The sequence below is a fragment of the Hemibagrus wyckioides genome, linkage group LG04 (assembly GCF_019097595.1).
Source record: "Hemibagrus wyckioides isolate EC202008001 linkage group LG04, SWU_Hwy_1.0, whole genome shotgun sequence".
NCBI lineage: Eukaryota > Metazoa > Chordata > Actinopteri > Siluriformes > Bagridae > Hemibagrus > Hemibagrus wyckioides.
The window spans coordinates 21,188,325-21,205,152 of record NC_080713.1 but is presented as its reverse complement, the minus strand read 5'-3'; the positions used below and the strand labels follow the sequence as shown (position 1 = coordinate 21,205,152).

The following is a 16,828-nucleotide window of genomic DNA, read 5'->3' as shown; positions in this document are numbered from 1 at the left end:
ATACACCTTTTTTGGATTGCCTTGAACACTTCCAGAGAATTTTACGTACTTTGTTCAATTAAATTTGAAGCTTTTTTCAGTATACTGATTTACTGCATAATTCTCTGTGTTTTACTGCACTATTATCAAATTCTCAATTCTGCTTGGTGTTGATCAGTTTTCTATAACAGCATGGATGTGCTTGTTTTAATGCGTTAATGTTTGTATGGTAACAGCTAACACAGGGGTGTGTGAGCATCACATAAACAAACAAACAAAACAAATAATAATAATAATTAAAAAAAGGTGTGGAAGTAATTATTGATATGATGAAACTTGCTATGAGGAAACGTTTTGGAAGTTTTACCTGTGTGAACACTTTATAACAGTCAAATCTTTCATAGGAAGGGCTTTCAGGTTTCTCAGGAAGATTAACTTCTAGATAGAGAAAATTAAGGGTGAGGAAATTATGGTTCATAGCTGTTATGACATAATTGGGAATAAACTAAACAGTGTGAAAGATTTCACACAATATTAAATATCACTATAAAAGGGACATATTAAATATCACAATAAATGGATAAAAAAATTAGAAATAAATATTTTAAAAATATATACACCACCCAGTCATTGATAATGTCCTTTATAACAATATAATACCCTGATGTTCTTTATTCCTTACTTAAATGATTTTTGATGTTTTGGGTGTAACTTGTGGTTTACTTCTCATCGGCTTTTACACTGTACACAAGTACACACAACAGAGTCTTTTAACTTTAGAACTGCCAGATATTTCAGCAAACATTTATCATGTATTGTCCAATAACATCCCTTATTAATCACAGATGTCACAATTGCTTTGTATATAGAAAATATCTTCTGTTCCTTAGATGAAGAAATAACCATAAATGTCAATGAACACAGGCATGAAGTAGCTTTAACATTCAGAGTCCGAAAGATCTATGAGAGTATTCAGTGGGTCTCATATACAGTATATCGTGATATTACACAGTACATATACACTGATTTTAAGTCAAAGTCAAAGAAGGTTTATTGTCACTTCAACCATATATAGCTGATGCAGTAGACAGTGAAATGAAACAACGTTCCTCCTAGGCCAAAAGTGCTACACATAACAAAGACAAAGTACAGGTGATGCAGACAAACATAGAGCTAACCATAGAGATACTTAAGGTGCAATCTTTAGTAAAAAACTAGACATGCAACAGATGTGCACAGGATGACAAGACAAGACAGTGCAGATAAACAACATATAGACCGACTCTGTGCAAAAGAAAAGTGTTGTCAGTGAGTGCAAATATTCTGTGCAAAAAGTTAACATGTAAACAGCATCAATATAAAGTGTAAAGTGTAATGTAAAGTGACATATGCGTGCAAACAGGACAATTTGTGTGTGTGTGTGTGTGTGTCCAGCACAGTACAGTTCTCTGTTTAGAGCAGTTCTTAGTTGTGTGTGTGTGTCTGTGTCCAGCACAGTTCAGATCTCTGTTGGGGACACAGTTCTCAGTTTTTGTGTGTGTGTGTTGTGTGTGTGTGTGTGTGTGTGTATGTGTGTGTGTGAGTGTGTGTGTGCGTGTGTCCAGCACAGTTTTAGTGTGTTTTCACTGAGTCAGAAGATTGTGTAGACCATAGTGTCATATTGACTGGCAGTCAATTGACTAGACAAAGTAATTTTATGTAAATTGACCATCTTAAGGTATCAAACTACAGTCACTTTCAGAATTCTTGGCATTTCCCTTCATGAAAATGAGCAAAGATCAATAAAACATGCCATGGATGATAGAGTATATTAGGCTTAAATGTTTGGATATGTGATATCGTTTTACTTTGAAAATAATTCTGAATAAATTGCTCTTGTAATGGCTAATGAGCTGGCAGACTTCAAACTATATTCTTAGATGAACACATGTAGAACTTGCTCTTTTTTTCCCCCTTCACAATAATCTCTGTGGTGTTAATTTATGTTTGGTGTTGAAAGATCTGGCAGAGAAAAGCAAATTTGTGCCAAAAAGTAGAATGGATGATGCAATCAGTCTGAAAGGTCTCAGGACTGGACAAAGAGATGTTTTGAAGAAAATGGATGCCATCCTGTGGACATGGACTGCATGGACAGTGGTATGAGGTATGAGAAGTGGGTTTGGTAATTCTAGCCATACCCACTGCTGACAGGTGGATTAAATCAGGCTGTTATATGATGGAATCTGATTGTTCAGAAGGAGTGACATTTGCTAAATCATCAGTTCTGTCAGTAGGGAAGGCTGCTCAAGCAAATATGCTGTGCTATAGTATCCCAAAAAAGCCAGAACATTTCCACAACTTTATCATTTGATTTCCCTTTGTTATTTGTGGTGGGATTGTTCTGGGAATCATCAAATTTTGATAAACAAATATTTTCATGATTATATGACAAATAACCATAACCATTTATGAAAGGTTTTTTTTTTGGTGAATACAAACTGTCAGGGAATTTCTCTTCCAATATTAAGCTGTTGTAGCATATAGTATTTGATGGCTGTTGTACTGTACTCTAAACAAAAGTTTATTGATTTGAGAAAGAGGTAGATTTTTTAAAACATAATTGGTTTACTTATTCCGCCACTGTTACTGTTACAGGGGAATGTGGAGAAAATGAGAACAGGCAGGAAATAAGCTTAAATGTCTCATTAACGGATCCCAAAAAAAAAAAAAAAAATTGAATCCAGAAAAATGGCTAAAGTGGTACTGTAGCTGTAACAAAGAAAATGAACTGGGGCTAGTTTGTGTATAATGGGACACAAACCAGCCCCAAGTGGCAGCATAAATAAACGATTACAAGGAGTCTATTTAAAAGTCATCCAAAAGCTAAAGAAGAAAAATGAGGCTTCACAAAAACCAACACAAAAAAAAATCAAAGAAAACAGGCTTCACGAATATTCAACACAAAAGCTGAAGAAAAGAATCTTCACAAAAATCAGCACAACATGCAAAGAAAACAGAAAAGGAAACAGCAGGCTAAAACACCCTCACAGGAACCTGGTCATTGGTGAGAATAACAACTGATTAAACGACAGGAAGCTTAAAAAAAGGGGCACAATGAGAGCCCCTTGTGGCCAAAACAAGTCCATAACCCTGACAGTTACATTAAATAGAAGACAAAAAGCTCTCCAGAAACAGGATGGACGTCTAATTCTGCAAAATGCATTTTTTTGTGAATTAAAAAATGTTTTTATTTTCAATGTTTTCCAGGGCACAGTGTTAGGGTTAACATACACTACCAGTCAAACGTTTGGACACACCTTTTAATTCAATGTTTTTTGTTTAGGGATTTATTTTCTACATTCTAGAACAATACTGGAGATTTCAAAACTATGAAATAACACACATGGACTTAAGTAATCCATATGTAATGACAACAAAAAACAGTCAGTTGTTATTTTAAGACACGAAGGTCAGGTGTTCTGGAATAGTTCTTGCAAGAACAGTATTGTCAAGTGCATTTGCAAAACCCATCAAGCACCATGATGAAACTGGCTCACATGAAGACCATCCCAGTAAAGCAAGACCAAAACTTACCTCTGCTGCAGAGGAGAAGTTCATTTAGAGTTACCAGCCTCAGAAATCACCAATTAACAGCACCTCAGATTAGAGCCGTTATGAAGGCTTTACAGCATCAGAGCATCAATATCTAAAGATATCTCAATATCAACTGTTCAAACGAGATTATTGTGTATTTCGGCCGCCTTCAGCATTGTTTTACAATGTAGAAAGAAATAAACATCAGGAAAGACCATGGAATTAGAAGGTGTGTCCAAACTTTTGACTGGTAGTGTATATATATATATATATATATATATATATATAAACATTTCTGTAAATGTCATGCCACCTCTCTTTTAAATCCAAATCCAAAAACAGATATGAATATTATTGGAATTAAACAGATACAGATGATGGCATTGTGTTTCACTCCAAGTTTGTGCTAATAGATTTAGGAATACAGCTGATTACTGTACTTAAATTTATCCATGCACTCTTTTTCTATTCTTATTTCTCTAAGCAACACAAATAATGTAAATTTGTCCAATAATTTTAATAAACTCAAGCAGACAAAAATAGTTGAGAAATCCTATCCTAAAGTCTAATTTTCCAGTGTGAATGTTTATAAAATAGTTGACAGGTATAGTATGCCACATTGTGATTTCTTATATGTATGGACAAAAAATTCATAAAATCCACCCACTCCTGCAATGCTGCAGTTGCTGTTGCTATTACTGTAAACAGTGACAGAGAAATCCGGGACTAAACCATCAAATCATAAATAAATCATCTTGACTGCCTTTATATTTGCCTTGTTTAATCAGACTAGGGCATCAGTAGCAGTGGCCACTTCCCCAAAGCAGAAATAAAGGCTAAGTGAAGCGAGGTTGCAGGGAGTCTTATTCATATTTCCTAGAATCCTGGCTTGACATTTCATGCATAAAATTTCAGCACATATCCTTTTTCATATCCTTTCTAGTGCAAGCAGTCTGCTTTCACAGGCTATCTGTTTTTTGTTTTTGTTTTGTTTTTTTTGTAAATACCATTACAACAAACACTCTAAATAGCTAGATTCAAGATTCAAGATTTTATTAGTCAAGTACACAGTTATACTTGCTGTGAAATAAAAACATGGCCTACTCCTTCATAGAGTTTGCACATAAACAAATTAAGTTTAAGAAAATAGGTTTAGAAAAATGAATGAATCGGAATAAAAAGAAATAATAAAATATGATGTGCAATGTTACATGTAGCACAATGTGCGAACATTACAGAAGGAAAGTGATGTACGTCACTGAACGTGCAGGTAATAACAGTAAAAGTTCAGGGAGCACAATAACAATGGAGTAAACAAGATTTTAATGGAATTTTACGAAATCTTAATGGAATGCAAATATCATTAATCATTATCAGCTAGATAAACGTTTGCAATGAATTAGCCTGAATGAAATGGTTTCAGAATTTGTGTGTGGATGCCTCATGGATGAATTCCTTCACAATGAACACAAACTTTATCGACTTTACAGTCAACTCTTCATATTTTTCAAAAACGCTCACATCCTGTTGATGTTAATCATGTAATAAGATGCCATTTTACAAACAACATTCTTTAGAATAACGATGATGCTAATAACAGGGAAATGACTAATGTATGAATGGAAGCGTAGTGCTTGCTTACTTGTTACAATGATCTTGGCTTTTATCCTTGACCACTATCATTCAATCATGCTAAATCAGAGCACAAGCACAAGTGAATTCTACCTGTCACATGTTCTAACGCTACATCAAAAAAAAGTCATTTATTACCTTATTCACAGAGAAACATGGTGAGTATTGACACTGTTTACACATAAGCCTCTGCACATTACACTCTCAGCTGCTACGAAGTGAGCCTGGCCACAGCAGGCCACATAATTCAACCAGCAACTGCCTGATTATTGCTGAAAGGAATGTAATATATGTCTTCAGAGATGCCTCTTGAAAGGATCCAGTGTAATGAGAAACGATTTTCAGTTTATGTACCTTAATGTGAAAAGTCATTTTGGAGGTTGTTTAAAAATCATTTATGGATGTTGTGTAATGCCTCAGAGCATCAAGCAACACTCTCAGCACGTACAAACCATTTGATCAGTTGATTGCGGTATTTCCAGGGACTCGTGAGGTGCCTAACGTGATGTTACCATAGTCACCACCATAGTCAGGCATATTTGCAATTCCACTACAATGTGACAGAAGAGGTCACTAAAGCCAGTGTACTGGAACACTGCATCTAAACACTAGGCTGAAAGCTTGTGAGCAATAACAAGCATCACAAGAACTCTTACTGGAAGCACGTGTCCTAAAATAACAGTGCAGTCAAAGTCAAAGCATAGCATAATAAATTTTATTTTATATAAATAATATTCTGAACCATGACATTCTCTTTAAATGAACTGAGAAGTCTGTGTATTACATAAATATTACAATAGAAAAGACACTTACAGAATATGACAGCTTTTTAAGAATAACCAAACACCTATTGAAAGTCAGTGCAAAACAATTACATTAATAAGTTGGTTAGAGACCAAGGAAAATAAAATAATTATGTCATACCTTTAATACACATAACAGCAAGAACAGTATGTCCAATTGTTTTTCTGGATAAAACCACATTACACTAAATTATCTAGGAAGCTGAACTGCAGGTGATAAGTCATTATTCCAATTTCCAACTGTAAGATAACCAGCGTATGAATATTAAGGATTTATGAAATATTAGCATTTAGGTATCTAGAGTACATCTGGAATATTACAGTAGCCACAAACATTATGATGTGTTTACTGTATAGAAGAAAACATACTATAAATATGTATTATAACATATTTCTTGAGATATTTCTTGTATTTTTTTGTATTTATTGTTAATGATGCTGGGAAATCATTCTTATGTCTGCACATGTAAGGTTGAGGATTTGGCTGATTGTCACCCGCCTCCTCCCACTCTCTGTAAAGTATAAAAGGCTCCCTGATTTGCCTTTTAGACTAGTGTCACAGCTGTATCATTTTTTAATACACACACACACACACACATTATTTAGGTATTCCTATTTCTCTAGACCAACCAATGAGCGTTGAGAAGTCAGGAGTACATTTCTTAATTTTTGCTCAAGAACAAAGCTTCATTCTCAGGTACGTTTCTTGCAATGCTAATCAGACATGATTATCATCAGTTGAATGTTTTGGCTTTTCCTTAAAGGTCAAGCCTAAATGGGTTTGAGTTGGAAAGACATCCAGCATTCATCATCATGTCAAAGACATTGACTTCATCTTTTATATCTTGGAAACTGTTCAATTTTTACAGAAATGCATTATTTTGTGATTCATAAACTACCACAATAACCTGAACTCTTTCTGCAGGTCAAAAATAAAAAATGAAGAGAGTCTCTCAGAGAATTCTGATTTGGTGTTCGCTGGCTGCTTTCGTGTCTTGTGCTATAAGTGCAACACCTCTTTCTAAATCTGACAGAGAAAAGAAGTATGTCTAAACACCATCACTTTTTTAATCTGTCTCACCTTTCGAAATTACAAATTTGCAATTCTGATGCCGGTAAGTTTCTGCTGGTGTTTGTGTGCCAGACTGAATATGGCACTGCAGAAGAGGGATCTGTACGTGCTTAAAAGGAGATTAGAAGATTCAGTAGAACACCTCGCTCAGCAAGAGAACAGGAATATGAGGACACCTATATCACAGAGCAGGTAGGATTCCTTTCTCCCCTAGTAGCATGTCTGGATTTTGGCACACAAAATAGGGTCATAGCACAGCAACAATTTTACATTCAAAGAATATCAGATTTTCAACAAAAAAAGCGTAAAATAAGTCATCACTTTACGACATGAATGAACTTCATTGTAGCTATTTAGTTCACAATAATTACCTACTTTGTCACAGTGATGATTTATCAGCAACATTTCACACAAGCTTTCTGAAGTTGTGCATGAATTGCATAAGAGTAATCAGCAGTATGAGATATGATATTAAGTGAGTGATGAGGTAAATCAACAATAAAAAATAGCTCCACACTCCACACAATAAAAATATATTACAAAGCTTTGCTGATTCAGTTTTTCATCAGCTGTACAACACAAGCATTCAAACAGCTGTGTAACTCCACTGCAAGATACACATGCCACAATACACTATATGAAAATGGAGCAGGCTCAGTGGATTAAAATTTTGAATGTTCTGGGAGAGCACGATATAGAATCATTTCCTTTACTTTCTGACTTTTCTTTTCCCAGTGATAAGCCAAACAGAAGGGGGAAAAGAGGTTGTAACCTGCTCACCTGCTCAGTACATGATCTGGCCTACCGCATCAGCCAGCTCAGTAACAGGATGAATAACGCTCCACTACACAAGATCAGTCCCTGTGGCTACGGCCGGAGACGGAGACGTTCCCTCCCTCAGCACTCGGCTGTTCAAACCCATGTGGAGTGCCATCTGAGACATGACTCTAGTCAAAAACAGACTTAGCCATAAGCCCTTTTCTTAAGTTGGCTCAGTTTGCTGAAAAAATACTACATTTTATGGGGTTACTATAATAACTGCTGTTACTATGGGGTTATAATAACTGCTAAGGTGAAAGTAACCAGGTAATTTCTTGTCCATACTTTATCAGAGAGACAGGACTTAAGATAAGAACTCAACACAAAGTGGCACATAATTATGAAGTGGAAGGAAAATGATGAATGGTTTTCAAAATGTTTTACACAGAAATATCTGAAAGACAACATAGTAAACAACACCGTGTTTACTATGGGTTTATGGTATAATAGCATTTATAATTTTAGTGATAGTTCAGTATGAACAATATGAGTAATTATTGGTTGCTTCAATAAAGTACATCATGTTTTATACAGTATGTTTAGTAAAATTGTGTTGAAAATATGCTTATCAAATGTGATACAGCACATATATATACCTCAGTCATCACTGTATTGAATTTCATGATGTAATCTGCATTATGCCTGCCACAATGCCCAATACAAAGTTTTTTATTATTTAATTCAACTAATTCAAAAATGAAAATGTCCCTAGAAAGAGCATTTTATTTGATTCCATATTAGAGGAGATATTTTACATCTGTTCACATTTGGAAGAATGTTAAGATTGCTGCATTACTGCACCAAGTGGACCCTTTGTGTTCAAACAGCCTGGCATGTGGCAGTGTTGTAGAAAAAGAATGTCCATGTCCATGGAGGCTAAATCCCTCTACTGTAGCACAAGAAAACACAGAAGGACACACATGACAATAAAAAAGAGTGAACAATTTCATTTATTGTTTTAGATCCTTTCTGTACATTTGCTCAAACTTTGATGGCGGTGTGAGCCTACTGCTGTTCCTCAAACTCATCACTCTGAAGGTGAGAGTGATACAGCTCTTCTCCCAGCTCCTGCACTGTGGACCGCAGTTTTTTCACCAGGTTCGTCAGCTCTGACTTCTCATCCTCCAGCTGACTGATGGACTCCAGAGCCTTCTGGTGATTTAACTCCACTTCAGCCAGAGACACCTACAAGTTCAACAAAACCAGCTTTGTTTACTACAACACTGAATCTCAGATACTTTAATTGTTTTGGGGAACAATAAAACTAATTTTTCCCAAGATTTAACTATATATAAAGACACATAAAGAACCTACAAAAGCAGTCATGGTTTCACAAGATATTTACCTTCAACACTTCCTCTTTGAGTGTCAACTCCTCCTTCATCTCTTCAAATTCCCACAGCAGGGTGTTGTGAGCCTCTTGCTTTTGCTCAAACTCCTAAAACATTTTTAAAAAATCTCCATATAACTAACTTTGTGATGTAATTAAACCTGTATCAGACTTTTGTCTTATTGTTTTTCCTGCAATGTTGCTTGCCTCACAGCCAAAAAAAATGCTTCTCAAACATTGACATACTATAGAGATTTCAGAAATAAATCTTGCTTGTTCTTTATGTCTGATGGCCCCTCTGCATCAACTACTTATCATGATTTGGGTCAGGTTTGACAAAGTCAATATGTTGGAGCATCATCATTTACAGGATGCAGGAATTTCATTCTTTATTTTTTGCTCTATGATTGTAAAGAGCACTTGTTTGCGGCAACTAACACAAAAATGTTACCAGAACACTTATTGAGAATCAGTGCTGCAAGCCATCATGTATTAATCCTAAAACAAAACTTAGAGCAAAGCTTTTCTTGCTTACAATCTGTAGCTCATCACTCTGAAGGTGAGAGTGAGAGAGCTCTTCTCCCAGCTCCTGCACTGTGGAACGGAGTTTTTTCACCGATAATGAACTTACATTATATAGTTGATACGACCTTATAGAAGTAGATCTGTGCAAAGATGTTTATCGTAATGCAGCTGTAAAAACATTTGGGTGGTTTGAACTTTAAAGAATATACAGAAGATCATTGTTGTCTGTTTCTCTGATGTCATCTGTGGTGCTTTACCCCTTAACATTTAACCTTGTGCACTTTCTACAAAAGGCTTCTTCTGTAATTGTTCTACTTTTTGCGTGATTTCTTTTTGTTCTGAACTGAAAGTGAATCAACAATTTCTGGACTGGATATTATTAATCTAATCGTAATTATAGTCAAAATAGTGAATGTGAACGTTACACTGATGTAACTCCTTTGTTGTGCTGTCCAACAATCAGTAGTGGTACCTGTATAGCTGACTTTTGCCAATTCAGCTGTGATTTTTAAAAAAAATCTTTGCAGCTGCTTCCTCAATTCTCAGCTTCACACTTGGTCTGGACATAACTGCACAGCTAGGTTGCATTGTATGGATTAGATTCATTGTACTGCTTTAATTTTTAAGGATGTTTTTTCTGTAAAAATGTAAAAATCTGGAGCCACTGATAAAAACCTTTGCTTGCATCATTGAAAAAAATAAGCATGGTTTAAAAACATGATTTCATTACAATACAAAGCACAGAATATTACACTAATAACATCTTTCATTCTTGCTGGAATGCAATGCACTGATGATGTATCATGTATGCAAATACATATTGTAACAGGTAGGCAAGACGGCCTATCGTCATCCTCGGACCGCACACAGGTGATGTAAATACATATAAAAATTTCGACCACTTAACTTAGTGATTGCTATTGGGATGTTTAGAGACTTTCAACCACCATAACAAAAAAGTTTTTGAACCAAAATCACCTTTCCTGCCTTTAACACTTATTGCACTTTGAACCCTGGCTAACAAGCTAGGGGTGTGCAGCAGATGGCACCTCGAGCTCATGCAGCTCTGATAGAATACATGCAATTTGTGCATGTGTTCGAAAACCTAACATTCTGCAGTTCCTAATTGTTTAAGGCCATTTCGCGATTTCAGTCATAATACAGTAACCAGCAACATCACCATCCCCCCTCCCTCTTCTCATCAATGATGTGCAATCGATTTAGTCTCTCAGTCACTGCTTGTGATGATTTTTTCATCTTCTGACACTTTTAATGCTTCTACACTGCAGACATGTTTGCACCTCTCACGCTGGTCGCCATTTGATCATGTCATCAAAAACGTCATTGTTCGGTAAAAGTTACTTCATCTTTTGACTTTTATTTAACATATTTAACATATTCAAGATATGACACTTAGCAGATATTCAAAACTTGAATATGTTGTGTTGAACTCTTGATCACAGATATCTCAGCTGGTCCAGGCAGGCAAAGCTGACATGACATGATGACACAATTGCCCTTCTTTGCCTTCACTGCAAAAAGCACCTTTAGGTGTGGCCAAGGATGCTGAAGTGCTGTATTTGAGCTGTTGCATGTTGAAACATCCACCACACTTTCTCCATCCTCCTCCTCCATGATCAATCTCAGTCTATCAGTCTGTCTGATGCAAGTTTTCTATGAACGGGAATCATGGGACTGATTATTCTGCTTAGCCAATCACCGTTGACAGGAAAAAATAAACATACAAAGTAGCGATGGCAGGTTGAGGAAAAATAGGGCAGTAAAAGTACTGGTACAGCAGTATAAATGTACTCAGGTAAAAGTAAAACTGCACTGTTTTTAAACTAGTTAATAAAGTACAATTCCTGAGAAAAACGAATTAGTTACCATAACGAGAGTATTTGTAATTTGTTACTTTACACCACTGCCTGTAAATTGGCAGTAAATGCATCATCAACGTCCACTCTATCTACTAACAACAACGACTCACTCATCTGATACTGGAACTTAGGTAGACCTGGAAGTTGCATAACCTGACCTGGCTTCAAGACAGGAGTATTCTTCACGAACTAAACCGTTCCATATTTTTGGAATCACTGTGTGACACATCTGTTTGTTGAATTGTCTCAAAAGCCTCTCGATTCACAGAATGTATGGTCAACATGTTTAAGAACATCTCCCCAGCCTGTTTGCGACAAGACAGCCTTCTCACTAAGCTAGTGTTGGTCCCTACCAAAACAGCTATCCCTTCCCTAGACATAGGGTCTGGATATACAATTGTGAGCATGTCAAACACCTGATGAACTCCAGCCACACTTTCAGTAAACTCAAGTTTGTGAGATAATACACATCTTACGGATATTTGTGCGTGCTAAGAGCCCAAATCTCAAGATTTTCCACCGGCTGAAGAGGAAGGTGCTTCGTATCATAAAAGCTGTGATACAACAGAGTGACCTGAGAACCATCATCAAGCGCATCAAGCGAAAATGAACCATAAGTGGAAAGTGTATCATCCGGAGCTCTGTGCCGTTCCTTCACTGTGCCCCATTTCCCTGTAGGCAGTGACTTTTCATCAGCTTCTGATTTATTTTCCTGAGATCCTCAGGCGCTTCACATTCCAACTTATGACCATCTTCACCACAGCTGTAGTAAAAGACACCAGGCAAAGGTAATTTGGAAGTTTTTGGCTTGTGGGGATTCTCTCGAGTCATAATTTCTTGTTTCTGACTAGGCATCTTCTGCAGGGGACGGTCAGGGGCAGAAGTCACAGAAGCTTTAACATTCTGATGCAGTTACCCAATGTTCCTCTTCTCTCATTTCCTTTATCAATTGTGAGAAAGAAGGGGGATCCCTCAATGTATGGGTAATTCTTATCCACAAAAGCAACCATGTCATTGGTAAGAGCTCCCTATACAAGCTGCTCCCTCCTAGGTTTATTTATGCCGACTGCATCAATTCCACCCTTCAAGAAAACTCTATGAAGAAGTTTATCTAGACGGTATAAGAAAACTGAAAGTTACTCTCTACTTTCCTGGTAAGCGAACTTTACAGCTTCAGTGCGTTGCCACTCATTTACCATGAGCTGCCTGCTCCATCCAGATTTCATACTCGTCTTCTCCTGGACAGACGGGCTTCAACAATGGGCGCGTGACAAGCTAACACTGTCCTCCCTAGTCCACTGAAAAGTATGCGAGAGATCCACATTGTGAAAAAAATAAAGGCAAGCTTCTAGTATTTGGGCAAAATAAATCCACTGCTAACCTAGAAAAAGAGAAAAACAAAACTAGAAGATGTGGGAAAAAAAGAGAAAAACTATCCCAGCAGTGCCTCCAAAAATGTACCCCGTTTTGACACTATGGGTCATTTTTTAATGTAACCAGAGCCTGGGTTCCTGACAGAAGAATGGTGAATTGACTGGAGTGTTTTTTTCCCTCTTTTACTACTTACTATAAAACACACAGTACCTCCAGCAGTAAGTAATTTACCTTTTCTATACTTTTACCTAGACATATTTAGTTACATGAATGTGTGCCCAATGATAATATGAATAGAGCGATACCACTTGAGAGAAAAAAAACAAGGTTTATTTACTTTGTCACTATTATGAAGACCTGACCTAATAATTGGGAAAACCAATTATTGTTGCAAAAAGGTTAGAAAAGAAAAAGAAAGAAAAATGTTTTACATGGTTTTATAAAAAAAACAAAAACAAAAAAAAAAACACTTTTAGTACAACAAAGGCTACACTACACTTTCTCAGAAATTTTCTCTCAGTTATTAAACCTTTAACACCCCTTTAGTTTCATGGAGATAAAGTTTACAGTATAAACCTGCAATACAACAGTACAGTTGAGTTCAATCTCTGTCCATTATTTAATGTTGGCTAGCCGTTAGGGCCAATTGTTAGAGGCCAAGCTCATGCACAGCACGGGCTACTATGACGACTCGCAGCGTGATGTAAAAACCAAACAAACCTCAGGTCCACACACATGGTCACAAAACTCGTGGTGATTTCCGTCCTCCTAGCTTGTTCACAAGCTGTCTAGAAGGACCTCTAATGACCTTGATGCAGTTGTTGTGCTGGAACTGACTTTACTTGAATACAGTTCTTCAGTCAGGTGCTGCCGTAATCAGGCGACACGCTTCAATGTTTTAGAAGTGGATCAAAAAATAATACCACAAAGAAAACTACACACTGAAACAAATTAAACATGTGACCGAAAGTTCTGTCTGTCACTTTGGGCCCTGTACTATGAATAGTGAAGTCTCCAAAAGTGTTGTCAACTTTCAACCAGATGAAACACCTGATTGAAAATGTTTTATTTCTAATTTTATTACAAGAAAAAAGGATTAATATTATGATCTTTCACTTAGCACTCGTTTGCTATGAAACTTAAATGAGCGATTAATGAAACAGCATGTAAAAGCTGCAGAGTGCAGGCAAGACAACAACACTGCGTGCTGCTGAAATACTGTCATCTAATAACATGGTACTGTGTCTTTCAAAAAAAAAGTCGGACTTTAATAAACAAAACCAAGTAATTATTACTGAGGTTTAAGCTTCTTTTTTTTTCTTTTATTTATAAAATGTTTACATTGAGCCCACTTTTTCTTAAGTATATGGTATTTTCCTAATAAAATAAACAAATGTACAATATGTTGTTCTTTACCTTTTAAATTTTCATTCTCTGTGTAAAACAGCACATCAAATTTACAAATTTCTATCATAAACTCCAGTTTTCTATTAATATAAAATCCTTCCAAAACAATCTTGTGTAAATACATTGAAAAAACAGATGCAAAATACTTTCTTTTTCCTGACCACAAAATTCACAGGTATACGAAATATTGAGCTTAAATCTTTCCAAAACATGTTTAGCAGGATAAATTCTATAAAGTATTTCCTAAGACACTTTTGTAAAACCCAGCTACACAACTCTAACTGTATAACTGCCTGACCGCAACACTGCTGTAACAAAGAGAGTTGGTGCTGTATATGCAAAGCTATGACAACTAGGCAAACAAATACATAAAAAAAAACCATTTGCCTTACCATACATATTTCATGGCACAGGCAATATCCATTTCAAGCTTTTAGCAGAAATTAAAAGTATACCTCAATATGTTTCCACAGGTTGGATGGAGAGTTTTTGTAGGCTGTGATGTGGTTTGTTTTTAGTAAACAAAGCAAACATTTAAAACGAAAAGAATCTTTACTCTTTTCTAAAAACTGGAAGGTACTGTCTAAGTATGGCCGTGGATGCGCGCACTGTGCCGATGATCTGTCTTCATCCATTTTGCCACCAATTGATCAAAGTTTAAAAAAATGATGGAAAACCACTGAACCTCACGACACGTGGCGCTACAAGAGTGAAAAAAAAAATCATCTTTACTCCTCTGAGTAGCGTAACTACTTTCTACTCAATGACCTTGACAGAAATGTAGTGGAGTAAAAAGTACAATATTTGTCTTCCAAATGTAGTGAAGTTAAAGTAACAAGTTCCCAGAAAAAATAATACTCAAGCAAAGTACAGATACTCAAAAAGTGTACTTAAGTACAGTACTCAAGTAAATGTACTTTTTCTAGGAGAGCATTCGCATTTTTTAGTATTTTGTTTTCCTTCTGCAGAACCATTACATCATCATGCACCGAGGTAAGAGATTTGCCCAAAGCTTCAATGTTGGAAGAATTTTCTTTATCCATTCTTTCAAGTTGGTCGGATCTCTTGTTGATCTTCTCAGAGAGAATTCGGATGATATTGTCCTGCAAGTCACTCAAAGAGAGTTCGTTTGTCAGAAGAGACAACGCCATTTTTTTTGCCTTTTGGTGGGTTATTTGCTTGGTGTGTAAGGATAAGAATCACAACTTCCTCCACTTTTAACTTACCAGGCACATGACTGCGTATTGTCAAAGCTCCTCTTCTCTTTTATAGTGTCAGCCTCCATCTCTGCACCAAGCTCCTCAGCCATTTTTCTGAAGTGTGCAGTGAAACTGTTTATAATTTTTTGCGATTTAATATTGTTTGTACTGCTCCAACACATCTAATAAAATTCAGCAACCTATCTATAGTAGTTAGCAACTTTATGAAATTTGTGAGAAATACCCAATTAGTTTCTCAGCTTAGAGAACCATGACCATCCACAGTACCATCTTGGAGTTCCTCCCTTTTAAGGCGTTAGTTTCTCGTTGCCGCATGATGAACAGGTGACGCAGCTTAAGAAGACGGAGAAATAATTATCAAGAAAAAAGTGACTGTGGTGAGGATAAACAGACTTTGATAAATAGACCATGAGCAGATATAAATAATTGTTTGTCTGAGTACAATTATTTGTTACAAGAGTTTTCCTCTGCATCACTCACATTATCAATACTTTCCTAAAAATCCTGTCGTATACAATTTGGGACTTGTCTTGTGGGATTTATCCATGCTCTGCAGTCAATAGCAGGCCTTAGGCAGTCTTTTCCAAAGGTTATGGTATAATAGCATTTATATTTTTAGTGATAGTTCAGTATGAACAATATGAGTAATTATTGGTTGCTTCAATAAAGTACATGTTTTATACAGTATGTTATAGTAAAGATGTGTTGAAAATATGTGTATCAAATATGATACACCACGTATATACCTCAGTCATCACTGTATTGAATTTCATGATGTGATCTGCATTATGCCTGCTACAATGCCAAATATAAAGTTTTTATTTAATTCAACTAATTAAAAAGTCCCTAGAAAATGCATTTTCATTGAATCTGTTCACATTTGGAAGAATGTACGGATTACTGCATTTGAGTTTTAAAACTCATACAAGAGTAGGTTGTTTTTCATTTCCTAATGCCACCACTGTTATGGAAATATATTTTTATCAATTTAATGACCAGCAAGGGTAGGTGATGATTCAAGTGCCACCATCCAGTCCCAAGTGGACCCTTTGTGTTCAAACACAAGTCTGACATGTGGCAGTGATGTATAAAAAGAAGAATTTAAGGGCTAGGTAGAGCTGCCTCAACTGTCTCTACCCTTGTGCTTCTGAAATCCCAGGGAGTTGTCCATGGAGGCTATATTCCTCTCCTGGAGCACTTAGGTGAACCCATTT

The 16,828-nt window shown here is 36.3% G+C and overlaps 1 protein-coding gene across 1 annotated transcript; it reads left to right on the top strand.

Moving 5' to 3' along the window:
• Window positions 1–6,546: 6,546 nt before the first annotated feature.
• Window positions 6,547–9,714, top strand: LOC131352243 (pro-adrenomedullin-like). Its single transcript, XM_058388210.1, has 4 exons — window positions 6,547–6,684; window positions 6,913–7,030; window positions 7,132–7,251; window positions 7,795–9,714. Exons 2-4 carry the CDS (start codon window positions 6,927–6,929, stop codon window positions 8,024–8,026), a joined length of 456 nt encoding a protein of 151 aa, XP_058244193.1. The 5' UTR covers window positions 6,547–6,684; window positions 6,913–6,926; the 3' UTR covers window positions 8,027–9,714.
• Window positions 9,715–16,828: the final 7,114 nt, after the last annotated feature.